We start from the raw sequence: 16,902 nt of genomic DNA on the forward strand, positions 1-16,902 counted from the left end.
AAGTTCATGATTCAACCTGTCAACCTGAACCAAAGCCACTGGGGTATCATAATAACTACGCTACGTTACGTTGAAGCCAAGGACACATTACATGTGCATCCCTACCTGTATGAGCCCCTGATTGACGAAGGTTATCATGGGGACATGGAGGTGGTTTGGAACGGTGTTAAGGACGGCGATGGTAACTCAGTTATGGAAGGGCTTTGTGGTTTTGTGGCGAGATGGAGTAAGGCATCGGCACCTGCGGCAAAATTATGCATTGACCCTATTGAGTGGATTGAAGTTCCACAGCAACCCGACTACTCAAGCTGTGGCGTGTTTGTTGTGGCCCAAGCTTACAGCTATGTGACCGCGAATCTTCGCTGGCAATGCAGAAACGTTTCCAAGAGTGATGTGGAAGCTATGCGTCTCCGAATGCTGTGGATAATACTCTGTAAATCGAGCAAGAGCCGTATGGCTCGTCGCACTGTGGATAATACGAAGTCTATTAATGAGAAACTGCTCAAGCAACTGAAGTAGGTAGATGTAGCTGTGTTATCCGTTAATACAAAAACCGCTAGCATACTACCATACTACCCATTCAATCTGTTGACTGCCATTTCTAGCAAAGCTCCGAAGGATAGGTGCCCGTCTTGACTCGCACCAGAATTGGCAATCTCAGACGCCAGCACGTAGATGCTCTCCTCGCTCACCTCAATGCGTGACAGTAACTCCATCTGAGCTATTAGTATCTTCTCGAGGCTTGCGCCGATCTTTTCAAGCGTGTTCTTCATGTCCATGAGCACGTAGATGCGAGCGCGCACCAGCTCCCGAGCGAGCGACCTTCCGTCCATCCTTGCTGCGATGTTGGATCCTTGTAATATTTGCTAAGTGTGAAAAAATGTGTTCCACACAGTGTAGTGTAAGAAACACACCCAGGTGTGGTGCACACGCATTTAATGCTGTTTCAATAACTCTAAATATAGGATGTTGTGGCGTTATTTACACTGCTATTGATGACGGCGACGACGTGGCCACGTCATTTATTATAAATTACCAGAGACCATATGTTTTTGTGGTCGCTTTAGGCGCATTATTTCCTGTCGTCTTGTCGTATTGTGGTTGCAGTAACGCCTCTCACATCTGCGAGGGTATCAATCTTCTATTGGCTGGTTTCGTGTAAAAATAGAAGCAAAATCTGCATGTCTAAAATACCTGTCGATTCTGTTGTAGTCGAGCGATAAACTAGAGCCATTCATTACGAAATGAGCACGAAGGGGGAAAATCGCCCAGTTCTCAACTAACGATTAGTGAGGAGGAACTAGGCGATTTTTTTCAGCAGAGGCGACGATAACGTGCCAACGAAATCATACAAGTGCGTCGCATCATGCGTTTAATTTTACTTACATCTCCTCTCGCGGAATCGGATCTTTTTCGTTAGCTCAGGTGGAATACTCCTACCACTGTTCCAGATTTTCGTGCCCCACCTCGTAGCATGTACTTTTGTTCCCTTCATCCTTGCGTCGGATAAGCGGCACCCGACCGCCAAAGATTTCGCTGCAGTCCTCGCAGTAATAGCTGATTTCGAAAGACTTCTTTTTCGTGGCCGAGAACGCCGAACACTTTTTACAAAGGTACTGTCGCCGCTTGGTTTGCTTGCTCGAAGAATAGAAGTCAGCTGTGTTCACCAACTTGTGTTTCTGGTGTTGAATCGGTACAGTCACCAGGTCTTCGGCATTCAGGTGGGTATCACACTTGATTGTTTGCAGCGCCAGCAACTGGTTGTGCAACCGGCGCAAATAATCGGCGTGGGTTGGCGGAGCAAAACCTTTATTCTTGAGCGTAATACATTGAACGATGCATTGATTCACTAATGCCATGTCTACAATGCATATAAATATCTGTCTGTAGTATTTCCGTAGTGCAATGTACTTCTGAATACTGTAACGCTGCGGCCTGAGTTGATCGTGGACGTCTACGCCTCCCATGCCGAGGCTGCAGTCCACGACCAGCTGTGGGCAAGGTACTGTACTGCGGCTGCCATCATTTTCCGTGCGATTAACGCTTGTCAGGTTTGTATTGCACCCTGTCGCCAGCATGTTCACCGGTTTTGAATCCAGCCAGCTCAGTGCAATAAGCTGAGGATGGTCACGCGCTTGTGCTATGCGGTAAGGAACCTCGTGGCAATTTCTTCGGTCTCGTCCTCTGCGTGAACTGAAGCGGACACCCGCCTAACCGGTCTACCCGTGCAGTACCGACGTGATACAACCCCAGTAGCTTCAGACTCAGTGATACGGATGAGTAGAAGCTGTTCGTGGCGATGTGTCGTTTTCCAGCTGACCGGCGAGCGTTTTGGATATGTTGCTCATGACGGCCAGAGGCCCAAGTCCCAAAGTGTCATGATTCGTTTTCTCTTTCTGCTTCTTATTCTTGTCTGCTCCACAGTAAATCTCCACTCTAAATCAGTAGAATACAGAATACCACAAGCGCATGTTAGTTATTCTGTAGCACCCAGCTAGTATGCGGTCTCGGCGCAACACGTCACGTATAGCTTGGTTCCGTATTTGCCGGGCTTGTCCGGCATCAACACTCGCATCGAATTAAATTTAATACGGTTTGACATCATGCCTTCGTCAAAGGAAATCACCTTTCCGAGGCGATAGCCTCGCCGAAATGTCTCCTCCACTGTATGTAAGAGCGGCCTGATCTTCCAAGCCTTATCCCGACGCGCTTCTTCGTCTCCGTTATTGTTAAAGTGCAAGAGCTGCATGATAGCCTCGAATGAATCTCCAAAATGATCCCCGAGGAATATCTCCATTTTCATCAGTCGACCAGTGTTTGGCAAGACCATCGCGAAAAGGATGGCTCGTGCAATCAGTAGGGCTACCACGTGCACAATTTCATATGGCTGAATTTGCTTGAGCTTGTTCAGTCGTTCTTCGTATTCTTCTAAGCTCGAAACACTCACTCTTGGGTCTTCAGCCTGACGTGCGAGTATTTTAGCTCGACGGGAAGCCGCGACAGCACTAATAGTCTGCTGTCGGTACCGGTTAGTGTCTTTGGCAATTCGAACCCACAGCTCCTTGGCAAGAAATAGAAGAACATGTCGAGTTGGGAGTTCGCGTATGCAACAGCCGAGCAGGTCGGCCCCCAAGATCCATCTGTCGCTGCGTCTAATTGCAAATTACCTGAGAAAGTATTATAACGTATTATACAGAATTAGCACTCCAAAATTGATTTTATTATGTATACTTTAACTTACCACTACGTTCTTCATCGTAAACTGTCCAGCCTGACTCCGCAAAACCCCGCAGTTCATCGGACGTCAAGTCAAATATACCGGTGTCCGGATCACCTTTATTCAGTGCCACATCGTCGACATCTTGTACGTCTGCTACGACGAGAGTATCTAGCTCATTATCAGCCATGATGTCTCCGTCGTCGGTATCAGACTCGGAATCAGTGTCGTTAGATTTTCCATCAGGTTCACATCGTCCAGATCTGTATCACCGAACAGCTTTTCCGACCATAGCCCCTTCATGAAGTTATCGCTATGAAATATATCAGGATTCGCAGGACCTGACGGTACATCGAGAGCCGTGCTTACGCTTTTGGCCCCTTCCAGCTCCCTGTCGCTCCGACATTTACGTTCCTCTTACTCTGTACTCTCCGGAACATAAGAGGCAGTGACAGCTTCTTGCTCTGTAGAGGCCAGAATAGGAGTCGGAGACACGACAAGGCTTAGGCAACCTTCTCCCAAAGACGGGGGCTCAGGCTCGACTGAACGCTGGTGTAATGTAGATGGCTGCTCATTCGTATTCACCGGACTGGAACACGGACATGGCTGCACTGTCGTAGCTGGTCCTGGTGCGTCAGCATGGGGTGCCAACTCTGTAGGAAAAGACATCGGAGACTGAAGTCCTGCGTCAGCGTTACACGCTGGTCTGCCTTTGAGAATACAGGCATGTCTTGCATCACCATAAAACGACAGCTGAAGGCACCCAGAGCGTCAACCATACACCATTAGTTCTTCTTCGCCTGTTAGATCATGCAGACATTAGCGTAACACCCGGACTGTTAATACAGCTCACGCTTACCTTCAAAGAAGTCCTCCCCGCGTCTCGCTTCATCTAGACGACCCTTGACCCCAGGCCTCACGTAGCGGTGGTGCTTGGCAAGTCCGACCGGCTGACGTGGCCTCCAACCTTCCTTAGAAAGCTCGCGCCAAAACTGCTTGAACATTATCTCGCCTGGGCCGTTCATCTTTCGAAAATGAGAGCAAGAAAGTAGTGGCCAAAATTGTCAGCGTCGGCTTACAGCAGTATTTTCAAACCTTTGGTTTGTTTATATTCGTATTTCTCTTACATTCGACGAATCCCCGTTTATTTACCCGTCACCGAATTCTAAGCTGACTTTCACCCTTACTAATCACTTTATGCGAAGAATCGGTTCGTAGCCAGCTTTGTCAAATATTTATTACTGCAAAACTGCTTATTCTGTATAATACAGAATATCGGGCTAGAAGGGTTAAGACAACCCTACCAGAATGCCAGTAGATCATTATTTGTAGTTATACCCGAGCTTACAGCAAACAGAATGTTTGAAGTTTAAAAATCAATTTGAAAAACCCATTTATTTAAAGTACTCAAGTATTAATACTTCAAGTTTTTAGCAAAGGCCCTAAAAGGGCTGTTCTTAACCGTTCTTAACAACAAAATAACCCAGTTGAGTTTTTTACGGTACCGGTACCAAAAAGTACCAATTATTTTGACTGGGCCAAACGCCACCAATAAAGGCACTTGCTATTCAACCCGACTGGTGTGGAAGAGACAGGCTAATGGTGCCCGACAGCACCCGATCAATGCCCGACCATGCCCGACACAGATTAAGTCAGTTGAGCAATCAAGCGTCCGTATACGTATATCCGGATGTGAAGACTTTGTGGTTTGAGCGTGCAAGTACGACCGGCATCATGTCATGAGCATGAGAAACTTTATTCAGTAGAGCTCAGTGGGACTGGTAAGTGCAGAATCAATATCAACTTGTTGAAAGGGTTAGCTATAGACACATATATATGTATCTGTAGCGCAGATACTGTAACTCCTTCCTACTCAGCATGCACAGACCTTGGGCACCAGCGAATACCTCAAACGCTAGCAGAACATACATACCACAATTGTATGAATCTACTTGTACCCCTAGATCGCCCATGTAGTGGTGTACTCGGTATTTCCTTGGTGCGTAGTTTGGCAGTTGCATTGCCAGCTTTTCTGCGACCGCTCGGACTCTAACGACATAGCTCGAGCTCATTGGGTCATAGATGCACACATCATTCAGATTTAAGCTCACCATTACGCAGCACCAATGCGTGTTGCTGCAGCATATAGGGATCAGAATTTTCTCGTTCGTCTTGCCCGCGAAAATTGTAGCGAAGGCTCTGGTATTGACAGGACTATCTTCATTATCAATGGAACCGATAACACCTGGATCCACAATGACGACATCATTTCGTTCTCCGAACAGCTTGGACATGACGATATTCATGGTATCGTCGCTTAGCTGTTTTTTTCGACGAGATCTAGAATTTCTGCCTGTTTGTCAAACATAACGTTTAGTTAGAAAGTGTTGTAGTGATGGCATGATTTCGTCGACGTACCTTTGCAGACAAAAGCGGGATTGACTGCATCTTTGACAGCATATCCGTCTGTAGCACCACTTGAAACGCAGCAGGCATTGGGAGTGTGAAGTCAATGATTTCGACCCACTTCACAGCCTTCTCGACCTGTTTTACCACCTTTATTGCCATGTGCCACCTATTCATGATCCCAATTGTACTCGTTGAGTACGCACCAAAGCCTGAAATATCCAGCGCCACGGCACTTTCTGCTAGGCCTTTGTGCTTCGACTGCAGAGCCGAAACCTTTTTCCTGCAAATGGCAATTTGTTCAGGGCGCAATATCCGCGTGATCGACTCTGCTGGTATCAAAGCGATTGTGGGTGGCAAGCTCGATATTGTTCGTGCTGTAGGTGTCTTGAACTTGAAGCCATACTCCACCATTTTGAACTTGTTCACAGCTGCAGCTGACGATATGTATGTTGCATCCGAAGACAGCGCTGCATCCACGGACGCCAAGCTTAAATTCGAAGCGTACAGCTCTGAGTCTTCTTGAGCTACAATGACAGTTTTTTTACGAGCTGCCTTCTTTGATCTGGCTGTCTGTCTTGGTCGTCCTCGCGATCTTGGAGGACTCGCTATCACAAATGGCGTGTCCTCCGCTGCTGGTGGTAGTGTGCTTAATTCAACGTCCCCGACTGTATCCAATTCTTTCCCGACTGTATCCAATTCTTCCCCGACTGGACCCGATTCTTCCTCGACTGGACCTGATATGCCCCCGATTGAGCCCGATTGGCCTCCGATCGAGACCGACTGGACCGATAAATCTGCAACCTGTGTTGTTTCGACGGAGTTGCAGCTTGTGGCATGGTCAGACTCAGAGACAGTTGGGGATACATGACTCACATTTACTGTATCCGCATGACGAGTAAGCAGTTCTGTCGACACGTGGTGAGTCGGCCGTGCAGTCGGATCGTGACCAGTAAGTAGTGGCGGCGACAGCGCATCATCGCGCGAGCTGCTAGTCGAACCGTGACGCTCAGATTCAGCTGGTGGTAAAATTGGCACACCGGGATCCTCGAATTTGCCTCTCTTGAACCGCCCAGTCACACTTTGAAGATACTGCATCGCTTCTTTATACTGCGTCATGCCGAGTCCCGCCATGGTGTCACAAATTTGGGATGCAAATTGCAGTGCTTCACGATATTTGCGGCTCGAGTCCCACGGTCTCGCCTGTGAGGATATCACATTTTTTACCTCAAAAGACTTTGGCTCCGCTGTGTCAGAGACGACACTTGAATTTTCAATCGCCGCACGCACAGTAGACAACAGCCACCGCCTGTTTAACAGTAGTGTGGGGATGACTGTCGCCTGACCAAGAGCCTTTCGGAGGTAGAAAACGTGTCGACAGGGTAGCAATCTCGTGCACATGAATAGACAGGAGTACTTCCATTCGCGCTTAGTAACTGAATACTCGGCGTTCATCTCGTCCAGCGCGTCATCAGCTGTAGATATACTCTTGATAAAATACACGTCTGGGCACCCCTCATAAAACGTGTACGACGCAGATCCAATAGCATACGAATACTGCCCGAATATAAGTTCACAAGCATGCTCACTGACAATATTCGCCACCAGTGTCATCTCGCTGTCGTAATCAGGATGCTGGACGGTCACATTCTTGTATACTTCTGCAATGAACAATCGCTCTTGTAACGTTTGATAGTACATGGTCGAAGCGATGCACTCATACACCCCCATAAACGAATCCACCCACTCTTTAAGATGCTTCCAAGAGGCTTCTAGGCGATTGTTGGTATTATTGCCGAGTGTGACGGTATTCTGGCGCCTATGTGCACACCAGAGCTCACGACAGCTGTCCCAATTCTTTCGAAAGTACTTCACAAAAGGATGTTTATCAATGCGAGAAGAAATATCTTCCAGTTCATGATCTGTGACTTCTACACCGACTGAGCCCGACTCCACACCGACTGAGCCCGACTCCACACCGACTACGATACCAGATCGATCATTCGCAACTGGACCGGCATAACCAATCGACGCAAGATGCACCATGTACTGGAGGCGTTTGTCGTACTCTGCTTCCGTTTTTGCGTAGACAAGTAAGCTCACAACACCGCCAAGTTGCTCTTTCTGAGACCTCGAAAAGCCATAGTCAGCTGAAGCAATCTCTTCCCGTAGGTACTTCAGCACGTGAAATTGGCAAAGTAAGACTGTCACCCCAGGAAATGCCTTTTCAAGTACGGACAGTTCTGTGAAATCCTTATCCACCAGCACACATTGAAGTCTTGACCACGCAGGATTGTTCGCTTTGAATTCCTCTGTCGCTGTCAACAGGGTTTCATAGCGCTCATTTTGAAGCAGCGCGTGCTGCACAAACTGGCCCTTGCCGAACGTATCGTGTGCCATGAATGAAAAAACTTTATACTTAGACCGGTTCGTCCCGTGCGTTGCGTCAATCATCAGAACTTCAGGAAATGGTCGAATAGTGTTCGCATGTGCTTTGTTTGCAATGTGATGCAAGTCGCAACTTTCTGCGTATCCAATAGCACACAAAACAACAAATGTTAACTTCATGAATTGACATTAGACCTGATAAAAGCATTCACTCTACCTTGCCACCAACGTCGTCCAAGAAAACCCGACCAACGTTCCCTGGCACATCACCGAATTGCTTCATCCACTTCTTAAGCCGCTTGTCAGTGCTTGAAGGCCCATCGCGTTGTTCGCAAGCCTTCAGTTTCTGGACGAGGTTTTGCACATCTTTTGGGGTGGGGTTACTGTCGGTGTGCTTCATTAGGTGGCTGATGATACCAGACTTCTTGACACCTTTTTTCGAAGTAGATCAACTGTAGTTAGCGTTGACTCGTCGAGGATAATGCGTTTCGATGGATGTGAAGAGAAAGCTAGGCTTGTCAGACGATGATTGTGCTCTAGTCGACAACGAGTGATCCCGCACAGCAAACGTCGTATTCTTTGTATCAACTACCTGGACGCAGACATTAATCTGTAGAGCATATATAACCACTGTCAGTCAGTGAACTACCCGATTAACCCCGACTGGACCCGACCAGTCCCGACCAGGCCGACATATATGTACCTGCGCCTTGCAGCCCTGTGCTCGAGTCTCTTGGCGTGGCCGCTTCGTAGCTACAGACTTGTACTCCCCTGAGTGCGTACAAACGAACGTCCTCGAATACTGTTCCCACGATGCTGGTATTTTAGCTGCTTTTGACTGTGACTTGTCAATCCTGGCATTGCGCTTGTGGTGAAGTGCTTTCTCAGAAATAAGAGAATGGTCCTGACGCGGGGTCACTATCCCGAATCAGTGACAATTTCAAGTGATTATAGAGGATTTGGGTTGTTTGGCACGGGTGCAAGTTGCCTGTGGTGGATTAGCCATGGCGAGCAGCACCCCGTATGGAATGACGATGGATCTGATATGAGCGATGTACGAGAAGGCAAGATCCACCAAGACTTACCTCGGATCCACCCTTACCTGGATTCACTAAGATGGATATGGGATATACTATACAAGAGTGGATCGAGTGTGGATCCTATGAAGGAAGGATGGTCGGTGCCCTCTGACGGTGGATCTAGTAGCCACGGCTAATGAAGAGTCAAGATCCACCGCGAGGTACCCCGGATCCCATACTCCTGAGTTCGTATCCAAGGAGGGAGGATCCCGCCTGGAGGGACCTGGATCCAGGGTATAGGGATGAGGGATACAGTGGATCTCGAACTTTCGTGGGACAACGGAGATCACAGACGGTTGCGAGATGATGTTGGATGATTGGAGAGCTCGGATCCACGGCGAGTGTACCATTACGGTGAGGTGGATCCAAGCGACCTGGATCCGGATGAGTGTACCCATAATAGGGTGACCATGATGATTACGTCATATATCCGGTGGATCTGAAGATAACACAGCTGGGATGATGGGTCAAGGGAAGAAGGGACATGCAGCCGAGCCTGGTAAGGGATTTAGCAGATGAAAGACATAGAAGGTAGAAACCCAGGCAGGTATAGGCTTAAATATCAATACAGTCCTCAATTTGCACAGTATCACGCAAGTGCCTTCCTGCCCTCAAGAACCGGAACTACATTGGCCGTACGAGCTCCGAGAAGGTTGGGAATTGCGAATCTAGTGTTGGTAGTGATAACTGGATAATACATTGGCCAGATCCTACAACCTAGTGAGCTTTTCCTTTACTCGTGCAGATCCGACAGGTTAACCGAATTTACTACTTGGTCGGTTACACCCTAGAGGTTCTCAACTCTCAAGATCCCGTCACAGGAGGCGGCAAGTACGACTTAAAGGACAACACAAAGGCAAGGGAACACACCCGCAAGGCAACCCTACGGCTAGATCCACGATCTAGGCCCCGGATCCATAAGCTCGAATATTCGCTTAGGATACGGAACCATCCACGGACGCAGAGTGAAGATTTTCCACTGCTGCTCCACCCCATCCCCACGTCTCGCCAAGACACTCAAGCTTCACCACTTGAACTCTTCGGAAGTTACCGAGAGGGCAGATCCCGCCCTACCGACGGGTACACAAGGTGAGGAAAGTTCAGCAGAACACGGATCATCGGGGGACCCCCTCCGTTAGTCGGTGTCTGGGCGCAGTTGGTAAGTTGGATCTGGCAATCTCGCAGATTTTGCTGATCCCGCTACACCACACGCTCTGCCACGCTGGTATAAGAGCGCGCCCTGAATATCTACAAGACAGATAGCACAAAATTAGTGGGACAGCGGGGGCAGACATCCGTTCATTAAATCTTGAATGAATCTCGCATACTTGAAACGTTTGGGCCTCATACGCAGCCAGGTACTCGTCGAAGGCCTCCCACGAGGCGAACTCCACCGTGTTGGGTGGTAATGCCACCACGCGTGTGGGGGGACCACCCTCGCTAGTGCTGCTGGTTAAATCGGTTACATCCGACACACTGAAAGCCTCGGAAGACTCTCCATCACCCGAACCAGCACCGCTCGCAGCGGGTGTTGGAAGCCAGACGTCGTCCTGGGAGTCTTCTCGGGGCGGCTCAGAATCGCTGCTGTCGCTCTCGTCGATCTCGCGCGCGACAGCCCCAGTTAGCGGCCTCTTCTGGACGGCTCGGACGCGGAGATCCATTTCCCCCTCCTGCAGCTTTACGATCGTTACGCTGTTCGAAATTTAGTGGCTGTCAGGCTGAATGGTATACATGGTACACACTGTATACATCGTACAAATGGGAGCGCGTCAAAAATTTGTAGGGGAAGGTTAACTCAGTCGGTCAATATAGTCACTCTCTTGTTTATATTCGTATTTCTCTTACATTCGACGAATCCCCGTTTATTTACCCGTCACCGAATTCTAAGCTGACTTTCACCCTTACTAATCACTTTATGCGAAGAATCGGTTCGTAGCCAGCTTTGTCAAATATTTATTACTGCAAAACTGCTTATTCTGTATAATACAGAATATCGGGCTAGAAGGGTTAAGACAACCCTACCAGAATGCCAGTAGATCATTATTTGTAGTTATACCCGAGCTTACAGCAAACAGAATGTTTGAAGTTTAAAAATCAATTTGAAAAACCCATTTATTTAAAGTACTCAAGTACTTCAAGTTTTTAGCAAAGGCCCTAAAAGGGCTGTTCTTAACCGTTCTTAACAACAAAATAACCCAGTTGAGTTTTTTACGGTACCGGTACCAAAAAGTACCAATTATTTTGACTGGGCCAAACGCCACCATCGATTCGCATCCATGTTGTCGCGACTGACGATGCTGCGGAAGCTGAGCGCTCGCCTCGCGCCGGCCGCCGCTGCTCCAATACTTTCAGCCAGTTTCTCTTCACCAGCCGCTAGCCGTCGCGCACGACGCTTGCGTAGATCCAAAACTAGCGCCAAAGCGGCCGATAATTCGTCTGCAGACCCGCGAACTCCTTCCATTTTGGCGGACATTGCTGAGCTCTCGCGAAACGGCCTAGCGCGGCGCGTGGAGATGCCAACGGAGCTGTTGGAGCGTCTTGCATCCGTCGTACGTAGCCGCACGCACTCGCAGCTCGAGATGCTACGCCAGAAGCACGTAGGTGACCGCCGGAATACGCGACAGGTGCCACTTGACATGAGCAAGACACCTCTGGGCTGGACCATGGACCGCAGCCAGCAGATCCCGCCCTTTGCCTACGGACCGGCCGAAACGCTGGCCTTCCTGGCCTACGAGATGGAGGCCACTTACGCCTGCACACACGCTGTATTCACTGAGCTGCAGAAACGACTACCCGACTTCAAGCCTAAGTCCGTGCTGGACTTCGGTTCAGGACCCGGTACGGCATCTTGGGTGGCCAAAGATTTCTATGACCAATCACTGGATAAATATCGCGTGGTGGAGCCCAGCCAGTCTATGGTGGACGCGGCTGAGGTCGTGCTCGAGGGATTTCCAGGCTTGAGTATGCGTCGCAATATCACCGACTTGTCCAGAGACATCGATGCTGGCAACAAATACGACCTCGTAGTAGTGAGCTACGTGTTTTCAGATATCACGAACGACTTCGAGCGTGTCGCGACTACCTCAGCACTATGGGAGCTGCTGAGCGAGGACGGGTGTCTGGTGATTGTAGATCGTGGTAGTCCGTGGGGGTCGCATCACGTGCGATCCGCGCGTCAGTTTGTGCTGGACTTGGTTGCTAAGGATGCAAATGGCAAGGAAGGTGTGCGCATTGTGGCCCCGTGCCCGCATCATGATGAGGTAGGAAGGTGAAGCAGCTGGATATGTGTCCTTGTTGGTGTTTAAAACGTATTGCTTGTGCTGTTGACAGTGTCCAGTAGGTGGAAACACGTGGTGTCACTTTGTGCAGCGCTCGCCTGTAGTGAATCGCCCTCGTGAAGTGACTACTAAGCGCTGGCATGGGCAGAAGGGCTCCAAGTTCTCGTACATGATCATGCAGAAGACACGCAAAGGAAGTGAGGAAGATGCCGCCGCGAAGAAGAAGAAACCGATTGCACGCTTGCTTCTAGACCCACTGCTTGCTACCCGCCACGTGCATCTTGACCTGTGCACTCCGGAGGTATGGTGCATTACCTGTAGCTCAGTTTGTACTGCTGAAATTGAGTTTCTAACGAGGTTTTGTAATAATTTTGTAGGGAAAGCATGAGCGTCGTAGTGTAACCAGAGGTAAAGCAGTTCGTGAGGTGTATCGTGCGTCGCGGAAGGCACATTGGGGAGCGTTATGGCCAGCTGACGAGTCCAGTTACCTGAAGGACAAGTAGAATCCGAATTGCCATTTTTGATGCAAAAATAGATGCAGATGACCATAACAAAGTGCCTCTTTGGTATCAGAAGTTAGCACGCTCGTTTTTTAGACAAGTTGACTGATGCTGTTTTTGCTGGGAACTAGGAGTGAAGGATTCAAACAGGATCTTCGGCAACAGAAGAGAGCAGCTTAGTGACGATAGTGCTCGGGACAGTTGGGGTTTTAGTGCTGCGAATGAAACATGTACGTGCCGACGAAGCAGCCTTCGTCGGAGCTAGAACAGCATAAGTCTTTTACCTCTAGCCCCATTTTTTTTTGTCACAAATTAACCTCCACTTCTAGTATTTAAAACTGGGTAGAAAAATTCTGCGCTAGCTATTAGCATTTTTTAAATAATTACTAGACCGTTCGCTTTCAAAGCGATCATTGCAGCGCTTTACATGGCAAACCGGAATTAACGGTATTTTTGCAACCGATCAATTTTTTGCCCGTAAAAAGTCTGCAGCACCAGCAAAATTAACCAGTTTGTCATCAAAACTGTGTCCCAGTTAAAGCGCGCTATTGCTTAAAATACAGTCGTGCACGCGGGGTGGACCATATAGAGTCTACGAGCTGCGAATATTTATAGAGGAACAGATGGAATCCAAACGTACTACTCTGTATTTCCTTAAATTAAGTACAAATCTTAAATCCATCTTTGACACAATACCAGTGTGATTTCAACAGTTTCGTATGGTCGTTGTCGATACGTCTTGCCAACCTTGTGAGCACCACTTCATCGCTGTATAAATATTGACGGGGGTATACTTCTCGCCCTTATAAAACATGTCCAGCTCGGCCTCCTGCTTCTTAGCACGGTAGTGGTCCTTGAGACTTTTTATAATCCCTTGATTCAACGTAGAATAGGCGGACGGGCGACGTGCCATGGCGTTTTGCGACAAAATTTATAATGAGCTGAAGTATGGTGAAGTGATTGAGCTGATGCATCGTGGCGGAAGTGCGGCGTTTCATCCCTCCCCGAGGAGGAATACCATTGAGGTTATTTGGTCCAAAGGAGATGGGCAACTCATTTGCGCAATGCATGGTGCGCAATCATTATATTGTGCAGGTTATTAAGCCATACCGGGGCCGAAAACGAGGTGCACGACTGTATTGTGAGCAAAGCGGCGGTTTCAAATGGGTACTTTTTACACGGTTGCAGAAAACACGTTAATTCCGGTACGCAAATCTCTTCCTCCATAACTTCTATATATGTACCAAATTTGCCCAAAGTCGAGCAAGGTACTGTACTAGTGTGACGTACTATATAGTACGTCACACCTCCCCTCTATTCGTTCTCAGAGGTCTAGAGGTCCGCTCGATGCTGTTTTATGCACAGGCAGAGCGGACGAAGCACACATAAATGACACACTTGTCCGCTGGTGTACGTTAAGAGGACGATCGCGCATGTTCTTTCCGCAAAACCAGATTATCTCATTCAAACGATTACATCTCTTCAATACTTATGCGTGTTCAATTTCTCCATCGACTTAGTCAGCTTGTCCATCACTGGTCGGAATGCCTGGCTTGCCTCCCACGCATTGACTTCCGCAGTTGATGGGTGACGACTTACCGCAGCATCATGTAGAACCGATTCAACGAGGCGACTGGTCTCATCATAGATGGCTTCGGTTAGATCGTACTTGCGAAATAGAGTCAGCGCGGTGGCTTCAAGCGGCGAGAGCTTCATCGTCACGCGTCGAGCCAATTCGTCCAAGTGAGCAGTGCAGTACTTCTTGTTGGCTGGATTGAGTGGATTTCGGCAAGTTCTATCCTCGCTTTCAATCCAATGGGTGCATTTTCCCGCTCGGGTCTTCACTCGAGCCTTTCGCGCGCTCTTCTTGGACGTGCTCTTCTTGACTCGCTGCTGATTCTTGCGTGTGGGCGCCATGATCAGTGCATGAATGAGAAAATCGTGCTCGATTCCGCAGACTGCGGACCAGAGCGGTGAGATGTGGATCAGATTTCTTGTGGTGTGGTCCTCTGGAGCGCTCCAGCCAGATGCCTCTTAACAAATATGATAACCTCTTCAAAACGATGATGCAATCAACGTCATTGGTATCACAACCAATAGAAACAGCGTTTTCTGATACTGAGGAACACCTATTTGTGGCATCCCTCTGAAACTTTATGTGTTGGCTCATGCGTCACAAGGAAACGACACAATAAATAAAGCACCCTGTTTAATGGCCAAATCGTTAAGAACCACCCTAGAATACGAACCAACCACTTCTGATTCTAAGCAATTAATATCAGTATATACCGACCAAACACAAAATACCGGTATGGCATCAGCGATGTTGCTCTATTGATATCGACACCGAGACGATTCGGTGTTAAAATCGTTATGGCCCCGGTAAAAATCAATCATTAAATCTATAAGAAACATCAATGAGTCAATCTATAAGAAACATCAACGAATCAGTGTTCAAACGATCAATCTATAAGAAACATCGAGCAAATGCCGCGATGTTGCTATATTGATTTCGATACCGAAACGATTGATAGACATCAAAATTATTATGGCCCTAGTAAAATTCATTGTCCCAGCTTGGACCTGGATGTTGCTGGGACATAAGGTTTATTAATTATGCAGGTTAGAGATCTTCTCGTTAGTCTTATCGTACTTTTATATTCTTTGGACCTATGACCCTACAAAGTTATACTTGTCTAAAGAGATATCTCAGTCAATGATCCATCATCATCTATCACTTTTTTCTAATAGTGGAGACTACAACTTCACTTTTTCCTGGGACAAACTGAAATATGCTAAATCACTATGAATTCGCATTATGATCGCTTCTGGTGTAATGAATCGATATAATTTTGCCAGGGACTACAATCTGTTTTCCTGGGGACAAAGATATTATGCATTTCTTCAACGGAATCATATGTTTCTAATCAAATCGCTATCGATTCAATCAAAGGGACGGATTCATCAGACACAGACAAGTCGAAAATGTGTGGGTTCGTGATGCCACAGCCTTGTAGCACGTACTGGCACAAAAATACATAGCAACATCGTAAGGAAAACGTAATGACAACATGATGAGAACATGACAAGAACACGATAACAATTGCAAATACACATATGTCCAATGTTTCGTTTGCAATCTAAATTCACTCGTCTTGCATTAGTTGATCTAACTCCTTCTTCAACCTTGGGCAGTTCGAATTAACGAACTCATTCTTCATTAGCCAGGCAATGTAACTCCTATCGTTTTCAAAAATCCACTTGATACTTTTGGCGCGGTATTTTCCCCATGTCATCACAAATGAAAGGTCAGATCCACGAAGCTTCTCATCGAGGAACTTCTTGATTTCGGGGTACTCGCCAATCAAAATGTCTTGTGGGTACAGCCACTTCGCGTATTGTTGATCAACTTCCCAGATCTCAGCAATTTGTTTGCCTCGGTACTTTCCAAAATTTACTGTGATTGTAGCCTATACCTATAGACCGATACCTCTATGAAATAAATTTAATAATACAAACTACTAGCGCGAGTTAGCTCACAAACGCGAAATGTTGATAGATCAATATCGCTATGGACTTTATAAGACATAGTTAATCTACAAGAAACATCATCAAATAGTGGCATCCACTAGATGTTACTTTGCTTGCTCAAAAACTGCACACAACACCATCATTAGCGGTAAGTTTTATTAATCGATATCGATATGACCCTTCAATCATCGATATGGCCCTAAATCTTTGACTACAAGAAACTTTGATCAATCAATCTATAAGAAACATCAATCAATAGTGGCATCCACTAGATGTTACTTTGTTAATTTGCATACCGAGAGTATCAATCGGCATCGATATCGATATGGCCCTGGTAAAATTTCATTGGACCTGGATGTTGCTGGGACAAAAGGTTTATTAATTATGCAGGTTAGAGATCTTCTCGTTAGTCTTATAGTACTTTTATATTCTTTGGACCTATGACCCTACAAAATTATACTTGTCTATAGAAATATCTCAGTCAATGATTCATCATCATCTAT

At 47.3% G+C, this 16,902-nt stretch overlaps 4 protein-coding genes across 4 annotated transcripts; 1 reads left to right on the forward strand and 3 right to left on the reverse strand.

Moving 5' to 3' along the window:
* Positions 1-1,436: 1,436 nt before the first annotated feature.
* PITG_04746 (uncharacterized protein) lies at positions 1,437-4,242 on the reverse strand (the record flags this gene model as incomplete). Its single annotated transcript, XM_002905425.1, has 7 exons — positions 1,437-1,861; positions 2,321-2,436; positions 2,948-3,005; positions 3,242-3,373; positions 3,490-3,530; positions 3,639-3,870; positions 4,077-4,242. The coding sequence occupies 7 exons, from the start codon at positions 4,240-4,242 to the stop codon at positions 1,437-1,439; spliced, it is 1,170 nt and encodes a 389-aa protein (XP_002905471.1).
* A 1,348-nt stretch (positions 4,243-5,590) lies between these two features.
* PITG_22747 (uncharacterized protein) lies at positions 5,591-8,191 on the reverse strand (the record flags this gene model as incomplete). The annotated part of the gene is made up of 1 exon (XM_002905426.1): positions 5,591-8,191. The coding sequence occupies one exon, from the start codon at positions 8,189-8,191 to the stop codon at positions 5,591-5,593; it is 2,601 nt and encodes an 866-aa protein (XP_002905472.1).
* Positions 8,192-11,366: 3,175 nt separating this feature from the next.
* Positions 11,367-12,871, forward strand: PITG_04747 (uncharacterized protein; the record flags this gene model as incomplete). Its single annotated transcript, XM_002905427.1, has 3 exons — positions 11,367-12,350; positions 12,421-12,669; positions 12,746-12,871. 3 exons carry the CDS (start codon positions 11,367-11,369, stop codon positions 12,869-12,871), a joined length of 1,359 nt encoding a protein of 452 aa, XP_002905473.1.
* Positions 12,872-14,311: 1,440 nt separating this feature from the next.
* Positions 14,312-14,793, reverse strand: PITG_04748 (uncharacterized protein; the record flags this gene model as incomplete). Its single annotated transcript, XM_002905428.1, has 1 exon — positions 14,312-14,793. The coding sequence occupies one exon, from the start codon at positions 14,783-14,785 to the stop codon at positions 14,351-14,353; it is 435 nt and encodes a 144-aa protein (XP_002905474.1).
* Positions 14,794-16,902: the final 2,109 nt, after the last annotated feature.

Source organism: Phytophthora infestans, genomic scaffold, assembly GCF_000142945.1.
Source record: "Phytophthora infestans T30-4 supercont1.6 genomic scaffold, whole genome shotgun sequence".
Classification (NCBI taxonomy): domain Eukaryota; phylum Oomycota; class Peronosporomycetes; order Peronosporales; family Peronosporaceae; genus Phytophthora; species Phytophthora infestans.